Genomic DNA, 23,578 nt, shown 5'->3' on the forward strand with positions numbered 1-23,578 from the left:
CCCCAGCCCCGCTAGACACCAGGGAGACAGCATTGGAAATTCTAGGGGGGGGCATATCTAGGGAGCAGAGTGGCAGCATATCCCGGGGGGGCAGAGGGGAGCTTATCTGGAGGGGGCAGAGTGGCAGCATATCTCAGGGGGCAGAATGACAGCATATCTCGGGGGGGCAGAGTGGCAGCATATCTCGGGGGGGCAGAGTGGCAGCATATCTCGGGGGCAGAGTGACAGCATATCTTGGGGAGCAGAGTGGCAGCATATCTGGGGAGCAGAGTGGCAGCATATCTGGGGGCAGAGTGACATAGTTGGGGGCAGAGGGGCATATCTGGGGGCAAAGGGGCATATCTATAAGTAAGGTGCATTAAAATGGCTATTGGTTTTCTGTTTGTATGTAACATATGTTGACTAACTGCATAATAGATACCAAAAATGTTAAAATACAGTGTGTTAGTTAGAATACTGTTTTACTATTCCACTATTGTATATTTTTTCTAAAAATCAATATTTTTCTTTAAAAAAGCACCTAGCTTTTTGGGTGTGGCCTATAATCAGGTGCGGCCTATAATCAAGCCAATACGGTATATAGCATTAGTTGCTTTAGGACATGCCTACAATTCACATTTCTCACGTTACCAGAACCTATTGTATCTGACACTAGCACTCTAGAAGGAATTCCAGGCAGTGGTATAGAATTTAGGTAAATCTACTTTAAAGGAACTTTAACATGCATTCATCAAACCTCTTGTGTGCTTCTTACGTTGTATATTAGTACATATAACTTGGTGGTTAAGCCTCATTGAAGCATTGGAAATGCAACAGTTTGGAATACCTAGCTGTGTATTCTGTCAATGAGTTGGTCCAAGCTGAGTTCCCATTGGCTCAAATGGCCACAAAGTACATTTTTAACATGGTTAGTTTCAGGTTTCTTGTCTAGCCTTGCTAATGTTAGAGTTAGAGTATTGGATTTATTGCATTTTAAATGGATTGTATCCCTTTATTAGTTCTCTTTTTGCTCAATGAATGTACTTCAGCATCATGTCTAAAAAAGAATGTGTACATATCTGACAACAGACAATTACATTATGTCATACGAGGATAACTGCAGACATATAATTCAAGAAAATAACCTACATCTCAAAGAAGACACTTCAGAAACACCTCCATAAAAGTGGCATTCAAAAAAAAACAATTAGATGATGTGTATGCAATTAGGGGCGCACACAAAGATGACAGTATAGTGGATGTATGCTACAGCTGATATATGTAATTGAAAAATAACTTTCATGTTACAAGAGACAATAAAATACCCTTACCTTACAGTAACAAATTGTCAATATGCAATGAATGTCCTTGATAACTACATATTAAACTAAAGCTAATACAGCAATAATAAGGCAGTTACCAAAGATGACAATAGGTAGCTACAGACCTCATATTTCTGAGACAAAGTTCACTGTTGCCAAGAGCAGGGTGAAACACCACTGTAAAATATTATGTCAACAAATGATGGGAAAAATTACAGAGGAGACTCCTATATCCTATCGTTATTAATTTCCATGGGAATTTGAATAGTGGCATATTTAGTTTGGGGCATAACATAAAAGTAAGTAGGGTAGGTTACTTTGACTTTCCTGTGCTAGTATATTTTTCTTGAAATTGGTATCTGGTGTTTCCCTTGTGTAGTTTGACTCTATACCAATACATTTAATTGTTTATTAGGCCAGGTTGCCAGTTGTTTATTGTATCACTCTATTATTGTAAGATACATTTCTCTAAGTGCTAACATGCTGTGAAAAGCATATGCAGTTTTCAACTACAGGCCTTCAACAAACTGCAATGTTAAAATGAAATTCCTGTATTGAGCAAAGCTTAGAAAATGTGCAGACTAGATGGACCCAATGGTTCTTGTCAGCTATTTCAATGTAAATAATGCAAGTGTGAAAATGGGTGTATATTTTCCATTAAAAACAGTGATGCTTGTAGACTACAGGGACTGAGATTTGAACATGTATTCTCATTTATTTCTTGAAGTTGAAGGAAGGGGTTAATAAACATAGAAGCTACATAAAACAGAGGGGTTTACTTGTGTAGCTCCTTTAGAGAAGAAGCTTGTATGCATGATGCCTTAAATTGTTAACTTAAAAGTAGCTAAGCATTTATACCCCATTCCCTCATTAGTTATGGTAACCTTGAAAATATGCAGTGGGGAGGGAAATGCCTAGAACCAGCTGTTAAACTGTAGCTGGTATTAGATATTTGTATAAACTAGATTTTTTTTGTAAATGTACTAGTAATTAGTGCGTTTTGGTGTTCGTTCTGAAGACACGCCGAAGAGAAGACGGTGGCAGTAAAACGTAGGCGAAGACGAAGACACACACCACGAAGATCTTCGTGATTGTCTTCGTCTTCGTCTACCATTCTCCCCCCCTCTTCTAACTTACCTTGTCTTCGCGGCTTCGCGGCAGTTCCCGGAAGTGGAAATCCGCAGGTTAGCCGTCACGGGTTACAGGGCAGTGTGAATGAGCTTATTGGTCGCCTACAGGGACCTCCTCTGGCATCAACCAATTGGTTGATGCCAGAGGAAGACCCTGCAGGTGACCAATAGGCTCACTCGCACGGTCTTTGTAACCCCTGCCAGCGAACCTATGGATTTCCGCTCCCGTTAACCCCTTCGATGCTGCGTTATCTAACACAGCATCGAAGGGGTTAACGGGAGCGGAAATCCATAGGTTAAAGGGCCGTGCAAGCGACCAATAGGCTCACTTGCACGGCCCTTAACCCTTTAAAAAATAAAGTTAACCCCTAACTAATTGAACAGGGAGGGAGACCAGTGGTTTTAAAACCCCAATGCTGCAACTTACCCTGCCGATGCCACTGATCTCCCTCCCTGTTCAATTAGTTAAATGTCCGTACGAACGACTTTATTGTTCGCTCGTACGGACATTGAATTAATTGAACAAGGAGGGAGACCAGTGGGATGTGCCGGGTAAGTTGCAGCATTGGGGTTTTAAAACCCCAATGCTGCAACTTACCCTGCCGATGCCACTGATCTCCCTCCCTGTTCAATTAGTTAAATGTCCGTACGAGCGACTTTATTGTTCGCTCGTACGGACATTTAATTAATTGAACAAGGAGGGAGACCAGTGGGATGTGCCGGGTAAGTTGCAGCATTGGGGTTTTAAAACCCCAATGCTGCAACTTACCCTGCAGATGCTACTGGTCTCCCTCCCTGTTCAATTAGTTAAAGACCAGTGGGATGTGCCGGGTAAGTTGCAGCATTGGGGTTTTAAAAGTCTGCACGAGCGACCAACAGAGTGGCTCGTGCAGACTTTTAAAACCCCAATGCTGCAACTTACCCGGCACATCCCACTGGTCTCCCTGTTCTATCAGTTAAATGTCCGTACGAACGACTTTATTGGTCGCTCGTACGGACATTTAACTGATAGAACAGGGAGACCAGTGGGATGTGCCGGGTAAGTTACAGCACCAGGACCCTAAAAGTCTGTACGAGCGACCAACAGAGTCGCTCGTACAGACTTTTAAAATCCCAATGCTGCAACTTACCCGGCAGATCCCACTGGTCTCCCTGTTCTATCAGTTAATAAATGATAGAACAGGGAGACCAGCGGGATCTGCCGGACAATTACGGCACCAGGAGTTTAACAGTCTGAACGAGTGACCCTATGGGTCGCCAGCAGGGGGCTCGTCTGCCATCAACCAATGGCAGACGAGCCCCCTGCTGACGACCAATAGAGTTGCTCATACGGACATTTAAACTCCTGGCGACAGAGCGGCTTTAACCCCGTTTTAACTCCTTAACCGGGGAAAACGAAGAAAACCGGAACACGAAGAATGTCCGCGAATATTCGCCCGAAGAGAAGACAGGACCAGGCGAATATTCGCGGAATACGAAGTTGTTTTTTTTTGCCGAAGACGAGCACGAAGACGAACACGAAGAGTCCCCTGGTGCCCAAGTCTACTAGTAATCTGGTGCTTTGCTTGTCTATTTACTTTTGTACTGTTGGGTTTTTCTTGAGAGATAGATTGTATTATTTTTTACTCATACTTTATAACCAAATACTTGAAATCAAAGTAATTGCCCTACTTATCACTCAATCACCATTCCAAAGATTTACAGTTTATTAGTGGTAGGTATAGTGTTTGTTAATACATTTGCTCTAATACTATTGATGAGGTGCAAAAATTTTCCCATCATATACAGGAGACACTTACATAGTAACATAGTAACATAGTTCATAAGGTTGAAAAAAGACCAAAGTCCATCAAGTTCAACCTATATACATATTGTGTCCCTACTGTGTTGATCCAGAGGAAGGCAAAAAACCCTTATGAAGCAGATGCCAATTGCCCCATACCAGGGGGAAAATTCCTTCCCGACTCCAAATATGGCAATCAGAATAAATCCCTGGATCAACGTTCTGTCCCTATTAATCTAATATCCATAACTTGTAATATTATTGCTTTCAAGAAACACGTCCAGGCTCCTTTTGAACTCTTTTATTGAGTTTACCATCACCACTTCCTCTGGCAGAGAGTTCCATAATCTCACCGCTCTTACTGTAAAGAACCCCCGTCTGTGCTGGTGTAGAAACCTTCTTTCCTCCAGCCGTAGAGGATGTCCCCTTGTTATAGATACAGTCCTGGGTATAAATAGGTCCTGGGAGTGATCTCTGTACTGTCCCCTTATATATTTATACATAGTTATTAAGTCCCCCCTAAGCCGTCTTTTTTCCAAACTAAATAACCCCAATTCTGATAATCTTTCTGGGTACTGTAGTCCTCCCATTCCCCTTATTACTCTGGTTGCCCGTCTTTGAACCCTCTCCAGCTCCACTATATCTTTCTTGTACACTGGTGCCCAGTACTGTACACAGTATTCCATGTGTGGTCTGACTAGTGACTTGTACAGTCAGATCTAAAATCAATCTAAAATTGATTTTAGATTACATTGCTCTCTGAACGTAATCCACTCATAAGAAACTCTTATGTATTTTAAGTCCAAACCCTAAACTTAGCTTGCCGAACTGTATCTAGATTTAAGAAAATAAAAAAACCTAGTTAGTAAGTGTCCCTTATCCCCATGCTCTTTATGGTTCCCTTGGATCCCTTGGTGGAGGCGATCCAAAATAATTTAATTGTCTATGGCATTGTGGGTGGCTGGAGAACTGCAAGGTTTCTGCATAAGGTAGTATCACAGCTGAGAGTTGCTTTGCCCAACATTTTACATGGACTGGAAATTTATGGGTCATTGTCTTAAGATGAATACAGACAGAGGTTCTAATAGAATTAATCAAAAGTGAGTTTGTTATTCTGTTTTTTTAAATTTTAGTGTCATTGTTTTAGGTGTGCTGAGTGAACGTTCTCCGTAACGTTTACTATGGTAAAACTAGTAGTAGTAAAGCTAGTAAAGCTAGTTTTAGTGGGTCTGAATGCAATATTTCTTAAGCACCGTTTTATATTTTTTATATTACATGATACTGACATAGTAATTAATTAGATGGGCTCCATTGCCCTGCATGGATGGCTGCAGTACCTCAGTCCATCTGGGAACCCTTTTACTTTGTACTTATGAGCGTGATCACACGAAGCCCCAGAGTTTTCCTGTGTTACTGAATTTCTCAATATCGAGGCAATTTAGTAACACCAGCTGAGATTAGGAGGCCATCATTGATCACTTCCTAAGCCCTTATTTTAGAAGCTGGGAACACCATTTCAATATGGCGATCGCATTGGTCTATATTTTTTTTGGTGTTATTAAATTCCTTGATGTTGAGGCATTGCAGTAACACCAGCCGAGCAACGAAAGTGATCATTAATTGCTTTCTAAGCTACTTTATCTTCATGATGCGCCAGGCATATCAATGTCACTAACTGCGTGATTTAAAGTGACATACCTGGCACGTCAAGGAGTTAAATAAAACATTAAGGAAGGTTCCCTGAATGTTCATCAATCAATGTTCGAGTGGATGTGTGTACTGTATGTTTATATGTATGTGTGTGTATATTTGTATGTGTGTGTGTGTATTGTAAGTGTAGAGCTGCCCCTGACCATTGTAATAACCCCCATGTCATAATTAATTCACAGCCTCCACCATGATCATTATCCCCAAAGCACAAAATGTCCATCCCCTACAATCATCAGCCCATATCGCATCAGAGTCATCCCCCTCCATCCTCATGACCCTAACGTAACTGCTCATCATACTCAAACTCATTTGATACTCACATTTTATACTTTATGTATATGTCAATTTACATTTTTTTTTGTGTATTAATATCACAAATTTAAGGAGTCATATTATTATGTTTTGGTTCATTTAGGATTTACTTTACATATTTAATTTTAATGAACTGATGCTAATTTATTGCCTCTTAGTTTTCCTTTAGAAATTTAAAAACACCATCTGCTTTATAATCGTAAACACTCTGAATGCACTTAGTGGATTTTTATTATCCATAACAATAATGCTAGTAATAGGAATAGTGAATCAGGGCAGTGCATATTAAAAAGAAAATTATAATGTACTTTAGGATTATTGAATGTTATAAAAACAATGCTGACTGCATTATATTTGGAGTAGGTGTATGTGCTGAGACTCCTCTGAGACTGAACAGCCTGTTGCAGTTTCTTCAATAGTAATTTAGTAGTGTTTCACAATATTTATGAGAATTGTTTTTTGGGTTTTTCTTGCCATCTCTAAAGGGCCACAATGAGAAATCTTGTCTCAGAATACCCTGGCCCTGCATTCCTTGTCTATAATGTGAAATCAACATGTAAGCAGGTTTAATTATCCTTCTTACAGGATGACATTTGTGTACATTTAAAGTATAGCCTATTTTAGTTCATTGGATCTGCATTGGATTCCTTTAACTATGTGTTAAAAGTACAGTATAGTCCCCAAAACCGCAAAATTGTTTTTGTAAACATGTTTTAAGCATATTGGCATTCATGTTGCATGGACACCAATATATTTTACAGCATATATGTACATGTTGGGGTTAGATGATGAAACTTTTTTCTCATCTTCCTCCTCCCCTGGTTGCTTGTGATGAAACCAGGCAGTGTAAGCAGGAAGCATTTACATGCTCTTTAGTACTATGAAATCAATAGGAATAGCACCATCACATGTATGCTAGTTGAACATCAATTGGAGTTCTACAAAGCATGTGCAAGAAGCATATCCTGCTGTCAGTAAAAAATCAGATACAGGTCTCATTTTCAAACTCCAATAACTGAAGTATGCATTGTTCTTTATTGCAGCTTTGTGTTTCAAGAGGGACTGTCATATCTGAGGAAAAACAAGAGTTAAATCAAGCCAGAAAATCATTTAACCGCGTTACTTTTGTTATTTTGGGGGATAATCTAGAATGAGACAGTTTTTAGTGCCAGTGTGGCTCAAAACTCTAGTGCCTGCGCCAGCAGGTCTAAACACTAGTTATCTACTTGACTTGTGCATTTGGATTGGTAAGAACCTATTTTTGTTTAAATGAATCTCTGATATGACAAAACTGACAAAAAAGAATTGCAAAAGTGCAGAATTTTCTTTAGGATCCGTCGATTCATTACCATGCATTGCGCTCCTTGTATATAAAAATACTGTAAAAAAAATACAACGAATATATGTGCTTCCAATAAAGTTTCTGAAGAAAAGAAAAAAAATATCTGTACTTTTTAATTAGTACAATTAAATCATATTAGTACATAAAAAAAGTTATTTTTTTTAAATCATTTCTGAAAGATATTTTTTTACAAATAAAAACCCAAAGTATGTTAGGCAAAGCCTTTAACAAGGCTCATAGATTTAGCAGAACCAAATAAAACATATAAATCAAAACAGACACAAGCATTCTCTTTTATTAGAGAAACAATTCAGCAAGCAATAAGATGACAACAGTCTGGATAACAGCTGCAATGTACTTGTATCTGACCCAAGATCATGATGCATTTAGGGAAGTACATATAATTTTAAAAACATTTGAGAACTTGCTAGACCAAAGAGCAACAGAATATCAACCATATTTATAGCATAGCTTGATTATTTTATTTATGTAATGCCATGCTTGCTAAATGAAATTATATTCTCTTTTACAGTGAGAAAAAAATATTTTAGACAAATCAGCTGTTGGTTTTAGTTATTTTAATTACTGTACCCATGCAGAATTCTTGTTTGATTGGATTTTCATTCTATCAGAGCAACATTTAGTCTTTTTCATGTAAAATGAGCAGATGGTACAAACTAATGAAACATTGCTCATTATGTCAAAATTTTAGGTTTAAAAGAGCTACTATATATAGACACTTTGGTAAAAAAACTTAATAGATAGTTGGCATTTTGGTCCACACACAAAACAATAGAAAAGCTATTGATTCCACTTACCCTTTTTGGGGAAAACATAGTGCTGCATGTCCTGATATAAAATATTTTTGGGGGTTTGCAAGTAATTATATTGTATTCCTTGCTGTTTGCAGAAATTAGGTCTGTACACTACATTATATAAATTGTACACATTTCAACAGAGCCAAATGCAATCAACAAAATTAGCATTTGCTTGTTGGTATTCAGGGAAAAGAGAGGCCGAGTGTTTTCTGTTAATCTAAGGTGTTTGGAAATAAAATGCATGATGTAGAATTTTAAATTGCATTTCCTAGAGATTTTGTATGATTATGTATACGTTTTAATAACTAGATAGCTAGATAACTGTTGTTTTGCTTCAAGGCATTGATTTTCATTGGTATGGATTGAAGTCTGTTGCTGTACAGTTGCTGTATATGCTGTACTGAATATTTTTAGCCAGAACTCAAATGACTGATATTCACATATCATATTATTAATACATCAGTAGTATTATTGTTAAATTACTATTGTGTCAATTCTTCTGCAAGTATATGTAAACAGACAAGAGACAACAAATACAGAAATTAGTTGCAACTTAAACAGAGAGAAATACTGGATACTGTAACACTGAGTCAATGACCTCAGAGGGGAATTGATTGTTGTGTTGTATTTCAAGGAAAATTGTTGCAACCAAAATACAATTTTTGAACAGTGTTGACTAGATTTGTTTCATGCATCAATGATGATAACTAGCATTGAATGTTTCATAGAACTCATCATTATTTGCAGTCTATTACCCTTTTGTATATGAACCTTAATAAATATAAGGTTGGGGCAAATCAGATGCTTCCCTGATAGTGTTGAATGATGGATAAGCATTCAGCATTGCAGAAATGCAGCCCCTAACTTGCAAAAAACGTCCACCATGCTTCGCTGTTGTCTACCAACACTTGTGACTGAGCTGTTGTAATGGTGACTCCTGTGACTGCTTGTTCTGTGTTAGATGTGGATCTTTCCAGGCAGCAGCTAGAGGCTCCTATTTCTCACTATCACCTCCCCTGTTGTACCACCTTTAGCAGGACTGTGTGTCATTGTTGAAGGCAGAACTGTTCAAGGCAGCTGGACAAACCATCCACTTCACCTCCGACATATGGAGCTCCACTATTGCACAGCATGCCTTTCTTTTACTGACGCCACATTGGTGGCTGGCCAAATATTTGGAGGACAAGCAGAGGACCACTGTAGCCAGTGTACGCAGAGGCACACGGGGTGAAATGAGTAGGTGGAACTGGAGTAGAAGGGCTATAGATCCTTCCTACTCCATGCTGAGGTTATGGATGAGCAGCACAAATCAGCTTACATTTTGGCAGCTCTTAGGTATTAGATGCTGGTGCAGTGGATTGGACCATAGACATGCACAGCAGCAAAAATGGGAATGGTGCTTACTGATGGGACAGCAAACATGGTAAAAGTTGGAAAGATGGAGAATTTGTGGGTTTGCACATATAATACACCTGGTGGGAAGGGCAGCTATTCCAACTGACGGGCAGTGTAGGCTTTCGAAACTGATTAAAAAGTGGCGAAAGATTGCGAGGCACTTTTACTGTAGCCTGATTGCCAGCTAGCAGCTGGAGGGAGGATCAGAACTCAGGATGTAGTCACCACTGGAACTCCACCCTGGACATGATGGAATGGATCCTTGAGCAGCAACGGGCTCTTCACTCCATTTCTTCTGAGCAGAGGATTGGAGTATCCAGCCCATTGGATACGGTGGAATGGGCATTAATGGGGCAGATAGTAATGGTTCTGAAGCCATTTAGGGATGTGACCAAGGACTTAAGACAGTGTACTGCCTCTTTTTCAGGTCATCCCCTTACTTACCATTCATGACTTGCTGGAACAAATTATGTCCTTCTAGGTGAAAGATTACAAGTGGAGGTTGTGAAGTTGACCAGTAGGCTAATAGAGGAGCTATGAGGTTGCATGCAAGCCATCATGGACACCGCAGAGTGCATGCTGGCCACCGTTCCTGACCCAAGGGTTAAGGGCAAGTTGGCCCTTAAAAATAATTTTATAAGTTAGAGAGACATGTTTTTCCTTAGGGTGCATGAGATGCAACACAAAAGGAGTATGCTAAGCGGAGAGATACAGGAGCCGGAAATGGAAATTCCAAGTAGCAGTGGCAGTTGTGCCAGCCACATGTCCCATTCCCTTGCACCCATTCAGAGCAGCTGCACTAGACCCACAAACAATCCACTACAAACACCTATCTAAGGCATACATATTGGGAATTACATCACACTATATGGCCATATATTGCTTAGCCCACCACTAGGTCAAAGTACCTCAAGTTTGGCGAGTGCTATCTAATTTTTCATGGCTATATTGCTTACGAAGGAGCTGAATCAGTGGAACTGCACTCCTTTTTAACCCAAATGAGACTCTCAAGCAATTTAAAGCCATCTGGGCACCATTAATGAGGCACCTGTATGGTTGGAGGGGCTGATCAACCACAAGGTTTGGCCAGAGCCTGCATATGTGGACAGCACCAAAACATACAAACTAGGGAAGTTTGAATTTAAAAGTATACCAGTCACTAAATGAAAATCTAAATATGTTAAAATCATTCTTTTATATGGATAAATATAGAAATGACACTTTAGATAAATTAATCACACAATGGAAACCACAAAGTTTTATACAAGGAAACAGCATTCATTTCAAAATAAAGGCACTGATAGAATATATACTTCAGATAAAGACAAAAAAGAATTGCAATTACCTTTATTATTGTTATTGTCATTATATATATCTTGACAGTCTTGTCACATTGAGTACTTTAAAAAAGGTACAAAGGCTTATATTAAAATTATGCATTCTTAACATACTGTTATGTTAGCTGGAATTCTAGTATGTAATTATTCAAAAATGTATTAAAAAACATATTTATTTTTGATTTTCTAAAGAAGCGCGGCCCAGCATTGATGTAGAGTCATATCATCTTTCAAGACTTCAGTGGTCCCTTTTCCAGACACAATTTTTTACCAATAGCTTTTCCAATGGTGCTCTGAAAATTGAAAATACCGTATTTTCCGGCGTATAAGACGACTGAGCGTATAAGACGACCACCAACTTTTCCAGTTAAAATATAGAGTTTGGGCTATACTTGCCGTATAAGACTACCCCTCTACCCAGTATACAACAACCAGCCAATCACGGCAAGCCATGTACCTTACCGGTAATTGGCTGGTTGTTGTATACAAAGCCTGCTTGGATTGGGTGCGTCAAATCTCTGTAACATATGCCTGTCCACACACACACATGTATAGACATACACTGCCCTCATACACCCCTTCCTTTACACACATATACACGTACACACCAGCTTACAAACATACATATACACATACACTGCCCTTACACACACCTGTCCATACACATACACTGCCCATACACAGACATATACATACATATACTGCCCTTACACACACATACATAAATATATATCTACACATACTAACATACGCCTGTCCATTTATACACTGCCCTCACCACACACCCATATATATATATATATATATATATATATATATATATATATATATATATATATATATATATATATTTACACACACCAGCTTACAAACATACATATACACATACACTGCCCTTACACACACCTGTCCATACACATACACTGCCCATACACAGACATATACATACATATACTGCCCTTACACACACATACATAAATATATATCTACACATACTAACATACGCCTGTCCATTTATACACTGCCCTCACCACACACCCATATATATATATATATATATATATATATATATATATTTACACACACCAGCTTACAAACACACAAATACCTATACTACTTTTACACACACCTGACCATACACATACACTGACCTTACACACACATATATACACATACACTGCACTTACACCCCTTTCTCCCCATCTCTTACCTTTCTCATCTTCTATCTTCCATCCAGTTGTGGGAGCGTGAGGTCTGTCATTTCAGACCGCTGCTTTACTGCTCTCATCACTACGCGCCGGCAATTGATGCCGAGCGCCGGGATATGACGCCATCCCAGCGCTCGGCATCAATAATCGGCGCGTAGTGATTAGGGAGCACGGAAGCTGAGGTCTGTAGTGCCAGACCTCGAGCTCCCTAATGTTGGGCTAGTTAGAGGGAGGTCGTGATCTCCCCAACCAGACCTGCTCATCGTGCGCCCGCTGATCAGGGCTAGTTGGGGAGATCACGAAACTGCACCTACCTCGGCGCGGCCCTGAAGACCGTCCCAGGGGAGGCGGCTTCTCCGCTCCCCCCTCCCCTAGAGATACGCTACATTTTAGGGGCTTCGTGGGGGAATCGTGATTTTCCAGTCGAGCTCGGTAAGTAAGTATACCCGGCGTATAAGACGACCCCCGACTTTTGAGAAGATTTTCATGAGTTAAAAAGTTGTCTTATAGGCCGGAAAATACGGTAGTTAAAATTTAAGAGAGTAAAGATCTAAATGTGAATGGCTATAAATGTAAAATTGTTTTTTAAGCAACTTAACATGTCTATGATACGTAACATGTCTTTTTGTTGTATGTGAAAAGGCCAAAGGGTTGAAAACATAAACCAATGCAGAACTGAATCTTTTTTCCCATTTACCTTGACACACTCCCATATGTTTAGAAAAGGAGGGTTTAATTCAAATTTATCTTCTGAGGTGTTCTTCACAAAGTTATACGTTCACAGTATCAGCTTAAAGTCGGTTGGACTGAGGTTGTATGTTAAATAGAACACATATCATTTTTCTTTCTGTAGGTAAGTAGTGCGTGTAAAGAATCTCTTTGGTGCTTGTAACAGAATTATATTAATATCAGTTAAATTTAATTTTACGTGGTACAACATACCAAATATGAACAATTTACTTACCGTGTTGTATGTTATTTACGCTGTTCTAAATTCCCTAATACTGATATCAATAAAATAATCATATCAATAAAATAATCAAAATAATCAAATCTACTCTTTCCACAGTCTACATTTCATGGTATCTCCTCCACAGCAATAAACGATCCCTAACTCGCTTTAAAAATTCAAAGAATCTTATTCATTTTTTGCTATTTAAAGCAAATTAAACAACCTAAAAGGATCAAGGAGGTCATGTGATGGCACTTTGCATAGATTATACTATGCATTTTAGTTTTTTTTATTATTTCTTCTGGTGGAGGTTTTTCTCGCTGACTCACAAATGAAGTAGGATTCTTATTGTTGATACTACCAAGTATACTAGGCATCCTATTATGCAGCGAAGGCTTATTATTGTGTGATGGTGAGAAACTAATTTAAGGCATTTTTTTTGAACATATGGTATGACATTTATAGGATAGTTCTACATGGCTTTAGATTAATTATTGTGCCATACCATGAGTGAAACTGAATACAGATGACCGACCTTGCTCATTCTATATTATTTAGCAATTTTTTTCAGAAAATCATCTGCATATAGTGAATGCTAATGACTAACACTTCCCTTAACTATTCATTATGCTCTGTTGTCGTGGTTTATTTTTTAATTAAATTAACAATTGGCTTTAAAATAATTTGCTTTTCATTGATTTACCAGTTTTCAACACATTTGCTGTATTATTGCCACTCTCATTTAAATGAGAAGTATATCACGCATAATATAGGGACACTTGCTTTGTTAACAATAAAAATGTGCATATTGCTGGGGAACAAGAGGGAATTAAAAATTATATTTACTGCTATGATGTAAATGTATTATGTTGCCACAGGGGTAATCCTTCTTTGAGACCCATATCCCCCTGTTGCTGATTCCTCCCCTGATGTCCATTCTTTCTACAAACTTATAATGCGTATCACTGTGTTCTATAGCCCTAGAAGTTAAAATATATTTATAGAAACTGTATTAATTATTTTTAGACATTAAATAATGTAAATAAAATGCATTATTTTTCATGTGAATGCCTAATTTCCCTATATAAATTATCAGTAGGCCACAAAATAAATATACATAGTAATACTAAGTTATTTTATACCGTAATAGTATTAGAATGACATTATGTTGGTTCAAGAAACAGACAAAGCTAAAGTGTGTAGCCAAGCCATTTTAGGGAAATACGGAAAAAGACTACAAATATATTCCATATGTTTAGTAAAGATATAATTATTCTTTTTTTGTTTGCTTTGTTTTTTAGGTTCCTAGGTGTCACACAATTTTCTCCTATTCATGCCAGAAAAGCCTTCCCCTGTTTTGATGAGCCAATCTATAAAGCCACATTCAAAATCAGCATTAAGCATCAGACTTCCTATCTTTCCTTGTCCAATATGCCAGTGGAGACATCTGTTTTTGAAGAGGGTGGATGGGTTACTGATCATTTTTCACAGACTCCTTTAATGTCAACCTATTACCTTGCCTGGGCAGTATGCAATTTCACCTATCGAGAAGCTATCACAAGGAACGGTGTTGTAGTAAGTAAATTTTGCCTACTTTACCTTGTCAGTTGGTACCATTTTTCTTTATTTTGGCAGATAATAAAATTGACTGGTTTGTATATTATATAAAGACATTGCAATGAAGCATACAAAGCAGAATCCTCTTTGTTTTTCAGCCTAGACATGGTCATGTACTGTCTGTATCATAGAGCACAACTTTGGTAAATAAAATAAACTATTCTTCTAGATACTGTCCTTAAAATATCAACAGAGTGTCTACTTACATAACAGTTCTTGATAAAGCCCTGGCCCTTGACAAATCTTCAAATGCCACCTAAAACACAAGTGCTTACCTGTATGATCAGTGATATAGATCCATCCAGTCTGTTTTGCACAATTTTATTTGGGGAAATCCTTAATTTATTTCAGGACTACATGCTTCAAGGACTCTAGTCTACAAAGTACTGTTAGAGAGAGAACTGTACATACTTTTTACATTTCTGTTCATGTTTCTAAAGAAATAACACATGGCTATGCTGTGGATTCCGCTGAAAAGATAAAAATATGAAAATCTGAAAGTACATGTAATTCGGAAGAGTTTAAAATGTCAATATCTTGACATGTATAATGTTTTATGTCACAATTCTAAGATAGTAGCTGAGAGGTTAGTAAAAGAGAAATCAATAGTGAAAATCACTGATTATCCCCAGAGATTCATTTTATCACTGAGTGAAACACATGGTATTCTGGTAATGGAGAAAAAAACCAGAGGATTTTACAGCTAGAGCTTGTTTTGTCTCAGAGCATCAGATTACTGTCTGTCAGCCTTCAATAGACAAGACAATTCTGTCTATCAAAACCAGATTAATGGATTTTACTCATGTCAGGTATGAGTCAGGTTATATATATATATATATATATATATATGTATGTATATATGTATATATATATATACACATATATATATATATATATATATATATATATATATATATATATTCTGAGCTGGGATCATGTAACCACACAGTCTTAAGGTTTGAAATACCACATAAGGCTGAATTTTTAGAATTGTAGTCCTTTTTATTAAAAGGTCTGTAAACAAACATAAATAAAACAAACAAAAAGAAAAGCCTTGCTCTCTGAGCATTTACTGACAAACAGCAACTAACTATCGTTGGACGGCTTACCCGCTACCAACAAAAAAAACATTTAGCACAGACCTTTTTCGTTTAGGAACCGTTCAGCAGATTTGTTAGGAGAAAATGCAGTCTCACTCACTGCTTGTATGTTTCTCACCTGAATAACTCACAGGGCTCCTTTTTGTAGCAGCCCCCTGCTGCTCATTGGTAACAGGTGAGTAACTCTCTGGGATAACCAGAACTCCTGGACTGGCTGCATCACCTGCTGCAAGTAAACTGTGGAGTGGAGCACTGGCCCTCCCTTCTCTCCAAATGCTCCACCCCAGGGACCCAAACATAACTACAACATTACCATTATTTTGTTGGTAACAAAACATTCTCCCTGGGGTTATCGAATATATTGCACTGCAGTATTTTGTGGGAAATGTACATGTTATCCACCACCATGCCCTGTTCCCTGTCACAATATACATATATATATATATATTTATTTTTTTTGTTTGTTTTGTTTTGTTTTCCCATTACTGGCTTAGTAATTAGTTTAAAAGGGGTTCCACATCTTTTATATCCTCTATATCTTCTGGAATAACATATAATGCAAAGGAATGTGTTTTGGTATAAAATACAAGTAATATGTTATACTATTTTACAGCGTTTCAGGTTGACTGCTGTAATAGAGGGCATGCATAGCTCCTCAAGCATTGTAGTCTATATATACTTAATAATAATCTCAGGGAAACATTATATATAAGTGAAGTTTTAATACAATTTTTGTGCTTGTAGCAGAATAGGGCAAAATTGTTCCCATGTCACTGAAGAATGGCAGGTTTGGAATGTAGACGGTGAATAATCTGTGGTGTTTGCCTAAACATCTAATTCATAAAAGAGACTTTTAAATTCTGCCATGCACTGAGGCAGTTCTGTTCAATTTGGGGGACTACTATTTGAATGTTGGACTACTAAATGTAAACTATATCATGGAGCATAACATTATTCTGTGTGCAGTGACAGACAGCATCCCTCTCCCTTTGGTTGACCAAAGAAAACAGAAAGGATAGGGGAAATGTTGGCTTGTCCAAAAAAGTATTACACATATATTTTAGCATTAAACATATACTTTTTAATGTAATAAGTATTTTATTTATTATTATGACAGTTCTCTTTACTAAATGACACTAAATGTCTACTAAATGACACGCTATTGAGGGGTACTTTTTGGGAGCTGGTGGCTTATGACTGCACAAGATTGGGACTGTTTTACAAGAAAACAGTCGTTTGGCAGGTATATGAAACGTGTGCCAACCAGAGGCTCAGCAGTCAACCAGCCAACAAGAGGTTGAGTTGTTACCTACCTACCAGCCAACTAGAGGATGAGATGCTACCTGCCAACCAACCAGAGACTGAGCTGTCATCCAGGGGGGTGAGCTACCAAATACCAAGCCAACAATAGGCAGTACTACTGTACTAAGAGTTGTCACTCACTCTCCATTATACCCGCTGCTGAAGGAAAAGTTTATTCATTCATGCACCCTGGGCAGCTCCAGAGCCAGATTTTATTTTTCTATCCACTACCACAAAAGTGCTTTTGTTTTTTTTTACAGCGAGGACAATGCTTTTATGAGTATCATGGGGTCTTAACATTGTTAATTAGAATGTAATTGTCACGGAAGTCTCCATGCCCTGGGCTCCTGGAGGTGCCTGGGGCCAGCCTCCTCCCTATAGACTACTGGCCCTGGCCTAGGAAGGGGTTTTGTTTCTGGGGAGGGGAGTACAAGAGGTCCGCTGGGACTACTACCCCCCCGCGATACAGAGTGCCACGTTTCCCTAGTGACTAGAGACTCTAAAGATTGCGGAGGTCCAATACAAAGTATGGTTACCCTTGTTTTGAAAAGGGTTTTAAGGGACTTGATTTTTGTACAGGTCTCCTGGCATTAGCTATTGTTGGTATTTACTAGACTTGGGCACCAGGGGGCTCTTCGTGCTCGTCTTCGGGAAAAAAAAAATCTTCGTATTCCGCGAATATTCGCCTGTTCCTGTCTTCTCTTCGGGCGAATATTCGTGGACATTCTTCGTGTTTGGTTTTTCTTCGTTTTTGCCGGTTAAGGGGTTAATACGGGGTTAACGTATTATGTCCGTTTAAATGTCCGTATGAGCAACTCTATTGGTCGTCAGCAGGGGGCTCCTCTGCCAATGGTTGATGGCCGCTCGTACAGACTTTTAAAACCGCAACGCTGCAACTTACCCGGCACATCCCACTGGTCTCCCTGTTCTATCAGTTAAATGTCCTTACCAGCGACCAATAAAGTCACTCGTACGGACATTTAACTGATAGAACAGGGAGACCAGTGGGATGTGCCGGGTAAGTTGCAGCATTGGGGTTTTAAAAGTCTGTATGAGCAACTCTGTTGGTTGATGCCAGAGGAGGTCCCTGTAGGCGACCAATAGGCTCATTCGCACTGCCCTGTAACCTGTGACGGCGAACCTGCGGATTTCCACTTCCATGAACTGCCGCAATGCCAAGGTAAGTTAGAAGGGGAAGGGACCGGGGAGAGTGGTAGACGAAGACGAAGACGATCACGAAGATCTTCGTGATGTGTGTCTTCGTCTTCGCCTAAGTTTTACCGGCGCTGTCTTCTCTTCGGCGTGTCTTCGGAACGAACACGAAAACGCACTCTTCGTGTTCGTTTTCTTGTTCGCCCGAAGACGAATGCACAAGTCTAGTATTTACTATCATTGGGTTACTGAGGTAATCCCTCCCTGTTGTGAGAGTTCCTGTAAAATCTGACTAGACTGTTTTACCACCTCCCGGCTGCTAGCTGACAGAAAGAAATGTATTGTACTATTGTTCTCCTGGAGTGTGAAAAACTTGTCCTGTGAGACCTTTGATTGCTTATTTGTTGATGTCTCCTGGAACTTTTACTGTTGCTCCTTTTTTGTCTATGGGGAAGGTTTGGTATTAATGTGTTTGCATGTTCCATAATAAAGATGGTAGTTCCTGTTTGACCCACAAGCATTCAGTCTCTTGGGGGTAGCTATATCAACTTGAGCGGCTGACACCTTGGTATCAACCAGAAACCAGCGAAAGGCTCAGTGGTTAGCGAGGGAAGGCCGGCTTAAGCGGTTAATCCAGCCGGGATACCGACACCTTCTTATCTTTTTAGGCAGCTGCATATTAACCATTTATATATGTTCTAGCTTTTTTATCCATGCCCACTTTATCATACAGTCTATGGGAAACAATAGAATTACTCAGTCTTAATCATCCAGTCTGACCCTGTGACCAATTTAAGTCTATGGTGGAACAGACTTCATTAGCATTGCCATAAAGTGAGGTGTTTGAGAAGAGAAAGTCACCCAGAATATCTGACAACAATGTTGGCCTCCAGGTCTTCGAATAAAGGGGGTTTATTGAAACAAAATGAGATAAATACAGTACAAAAATAAATAAAACAGGGTTTTGTCAATGCTAATCTGCATTACTGTATACATCTATTTTACCACAAGGGGGGTAATATTAAATTGAGAACAATAAAACACCACAACATCACTGTAGAACATATGCACAATATATAGATTTGTACTGGCAGCAACTTTCTTCTCATTCTGTACCAGTATTTATTATTAAATGTGAGATTTACTTAAAGTTCTTGCAATATAACTATGAAATATTGTTCTCTATAAATCACATTGTAGATGCTTAACCTTTTCAGCAGTGCATAGTAGTTCACAGGAGAATTGTGACGTATAAGGCTGAATAAGGCTGTATAAGGCTTACATGTGTTCACACAGCAACAAGATGAAGGGAGTATTAAAATTCAAACATTTAAATGTTTAGTGCTTACCTTTGATAAGCACAAACTTAGTGTCCATCAGCCTTTGTATTGTCCACATCAGCCCTTGTATTGTCTTCATCAGTCCCTGCCATGCCCCCCCTTCAGCCTCTGTCATGTCCCGCTCAGTTCATGTATTGTCCCAATCAGCCCCTGCAATGTTCCAAACCAGCCCATGCCATGCTCCCCCTCATCCGCTGTCACAATCCCCTACAGCCCCTGCCATACCAGAACAGTGCTTCAAAATACGTGACTGTCCTGTGCGATCCAGGACACGTGGTCGGCGTATTCTCAGTCTCTTCACTGATTGCAAGTACACTCAAGGGCTCAATTCAAAATCTGTATACTCAATTTCAAAGCACGTTCATAGTGATTCCTCTACTTACTTCTCCTCACTTATCTTTAAATGCACTTCTACATTGTCTTTGTCTGTCCTCTGCTCTGATTTCTACTTCTCATGTACACTTACAAGAGTTCTTAAGGGCATCCCTCATCCTTTGAAATGCCCTTATTTAGCTTATCTAGCACTTCACTTGCCTTCAGTCCATCAAAAATCCCTCAAGACCCACTTCTTTAGGGATGCCTATGAACTGACAAGTTAACTCTCTTCTTCTCACCTACCTCTAGCTCACCATTCTGTGTCTCTCTCTCTCCTGCAGTAGGACTGTACATATGCCCAGCAATATTATTTACTCAGCTATTGTTAACAACACATAGGTGGCTGGCCCATTGCTAAAAGTGTCACTTTTTCCTCTTATCTTATATACCTTGCATGGAATAGCCTTCATGCAGAAGTGGTATGTGTAAATACAGTGAAGGCGTGAAGACTACATGTATTAATCTATTTTGTTTATTATTCTAAATCTTTTGAACAAAAATAAAAATGCATTTGAAAGAATTTGATTATTTTTGGGTCACATTATTATTAGATTACATTCTCTGTATCTGTCTTTAGTTCTTTGGATCCCGGAAGATGCCAATCCCTACCTATACAATATATCACTGCATGTGCATATAATAAATGATTTATTACTTGTACAATAGGAAATGAGAAGATTAATAGTAATGGTTTATTGTTTGTGAAATCACTGTGAAATGTCATATCTAAATGTGTGTCTGCAAAAATAACATGCCTAGACAAATTTCATGCAAGAGGATTGGTCAGTGATTTAGAATATGTTTTTCGTTTAATCAAAATCTAACAAAGAAGGCTCTAAACAGTGCAACGCCATTAATCTGATTTTTTTTTAACATTATCCCTCAACAAAGCTAAATCACTTGCTTTCTATACGTTTCATATTTGACATATTTTTTCTTACATATTGCAAGGTCTGAACAATCAGTATTTGTATCTACATCTACATTTTATGTGTTTCACAAATTTAAATGATACAGGCAATGGTCTATATTCATATATGCAAGCAATAGAATCAAGCATTAAATACAAACCAAGTCATCAATAAACTTTCCTAAGCATTTTTGTACTTTTTTCCAGCTTGCTGTAAATACATGGTTGATAACTTAACAGACTTTAGTTCAATAGTTAGGAAACAGAACATAAGAAATTATAAATCCATGACTTAACTGTCAATAGTCTGCTTGTGGATGAGATAAACTGATTATATTCTCCTTTAAAAAGATAATGCCTTTCCGACTTGTGCAAATGAACCAAAAATGATTTGGATTAATTTTTCGTTAAGTTTTGGTCCATTTGTTTTCAGACAATTAATTTAGTTTTCTGCCCATTAATTTAGTTTTCTGCCCTGTTCACACAAAATTGGGAGGGCTTTTTATATTCGGAAATTAAATTTGTTGTTACTCGCCCTCTTTCACTTTCTCATGCTCTCTCACACTCTTGCTCACAGTTTCTCACACGCTCTTACAAACGTATTCACGTGCATACACACTCACATTTACCTTCTCTCATGCCGTCCCTCAATGTCTCTCTACCTTCTCCCTGTCTCCTTGCCCAACAGCTCTGCTTCTTTTGTTGTCTCTTTCTTCATCCTCTTCTCCTTGTGTCTTCTTTTTCCATCTGCTTCTCAGCGAACAAAGCCTCCTGGGGCACTTCCGCAAAAAGGCAGAGCCACAGGGACAGCCTCTCTCTGTTCTTCCAATTGGGGGGCAGGGTGTGCCTGGAGGCTTTACCCTTTTGCGGAAGTGCCCTGAACGCAAAATGACGGTGCTTGTAATGACATCCTCTGGTTTATTGCCGTCAGTCGGTTCTTTCGGTGATGTCCTCTTCCATGATGGAGGAGTGGGGAAGATGTTTGCGGGCGAAAAAAGAAGATACCAGATTAAGAATTGAAGATAGAATGGAGAAGATAAGGGAGAAGAAAGATGATGAAGAAGAAGGGGAAGCATAAGTAGTCGGTGGAAGTGGTCGGCAGAGAAGGTAGGGAAATATTCAGGAATCATGAGAGAGAGAGTATGAACTAGAATGCGAGTGTTTGAGAATGTGAGGGAATGTGTACCTCAAATTTCAGACAAAAATACTGAGCTTTTTGCTTTGTTTTTGCTTGATTCATGGGAGGTCTGACCCCATTTTTGGGCCTTTGTATGAATCGTCAGATTTACCAAAAGTCCGAATGACCAAGTGTCGTTTAGATACTGCCCAATTGTCTTATTTCCTATCAGTTCAGTCTTTGTTCACATTTTGAATTCCATGTCTTTTTTGGCCATTCTCAATACTCTGGATAAAAGTCAATGTTACATTTTATCCTGTGTTAAGCCTTTGACAAACATGGGTTATTCCACACTGCTGCACTTTGATCTAAATGAATAAGCATGTAAGCAGTACGCAGTGTATATTCTCATTCATTGGAGAATATATTTAACTTTTCTAGTTATATGTGTTATATTCTGCTTTACTGAAATCTAATTTACATATCATAGATCATCATAAATGGCTTTTAAGACAGTGAGCATGTCAAGACCTTCTTGCAAAATATGCATTGAAAACTTACAATCTATTGATTCCAAGTCTATCGCACTAGAAAAAAACTGAGTATGTAATAGAATGCTCAGTGTTTTAGAAAATATCAGTAGTCAGGAATTGTGGTAAATATTTCCCAAGTGACTTTATATTGTTGACATGCATAAGCGGATAATTTCTCTTATGCTGTTTTAAGATTATGTATAAAACTCTATATACATTTTATAAAATGTACAATCACTTGATTATCAATAACATTGTCAGGACTCGGGTGATCAGGTCGGGTAGGAGCCCATGTGCAGGGGATACTTGGGGTTCGGTCTGTAACCCACAGTGCATGATTATGCAAACAAAGACACCACAAGCAGAAATCCAGGTAATGCAATGTATTTTATTTATATAACAGGACCAGCAAATAAGGGTAATACAGTCTAAGCAAGAAACCGGACGTATGGCAAAATAAATACCGGTAATAGGTCTTTTGACAGGGAGCCCACTTGGAAGGGCACAAAAGGCAGAGAGCCCGCTTGGAAGGGGACGAAAGGCAGAGAGCCCGCTTGGAAGGGCACGAAAGGCAGAGAGCCCACTTGGAAGGGCAAGAAAGGCAGAGAGCACGCTTGGAAGGGTACGAAAGGCACACAGCCCGCTTGGAAGGACACAAAGCAGGGAATCCCCTCGGAAGGACACAAAGCAGGGAATCCCCTTGGAAGGACACAAAGCAGGGAATCCACTTGGAAGGACACAAAGCAGGGAATCCACTTGGAAGGATACAAAGCAGGGAATCCACTTGGAAGGACACAAAGCAGGTAACCAGGAACGCTACAGGTGCAGAGCCACAGCAGAAAGG

General features: G+C 38.9%; 1 protein-coding gene across 1 annotated transcript in view; it reads left to right on the plus strand.

Moving 5' to 3' along the window:
- Positions 1 to 23,578, plus strand: part of LOC149302725 (thyrotropin-releasing hormone-degrading ectoenzyme-like) — a 331,139-nt gene that overhangs the window by 16,766 nt on the left and 290,795 nt on the right. The window contains exon 2 of the mRNA XM_089482127.1: positions 14,590 to 14,863. Coding sequence (XP_089338253.1) covers positions 14,590 to 14,863 — 274 coding nt within the window. The remainder of the gene's footprint in view (positions 1 to 14,589; positions 14,864 to 23,578) is intronic.

The sequence above is a fragment of the Sceloporus occidentalis genome, unplaced genomic scaffold (assembly GCF_023333645.1).
Source record: "Sceloporus occidentalis isolate IW3139 unplaced genomic scaffold, rSceOcc1.0.p SCAF_17, whole genome shotgun sequence".
Classification (NCBI taxonomy): domain Eukaryota; kingdom Metazoa; phylum Chordata; class Lepidosauria; order Squamata; family Phrynosomatidae; genus Sceloporus; species Sceloporus occidentalis.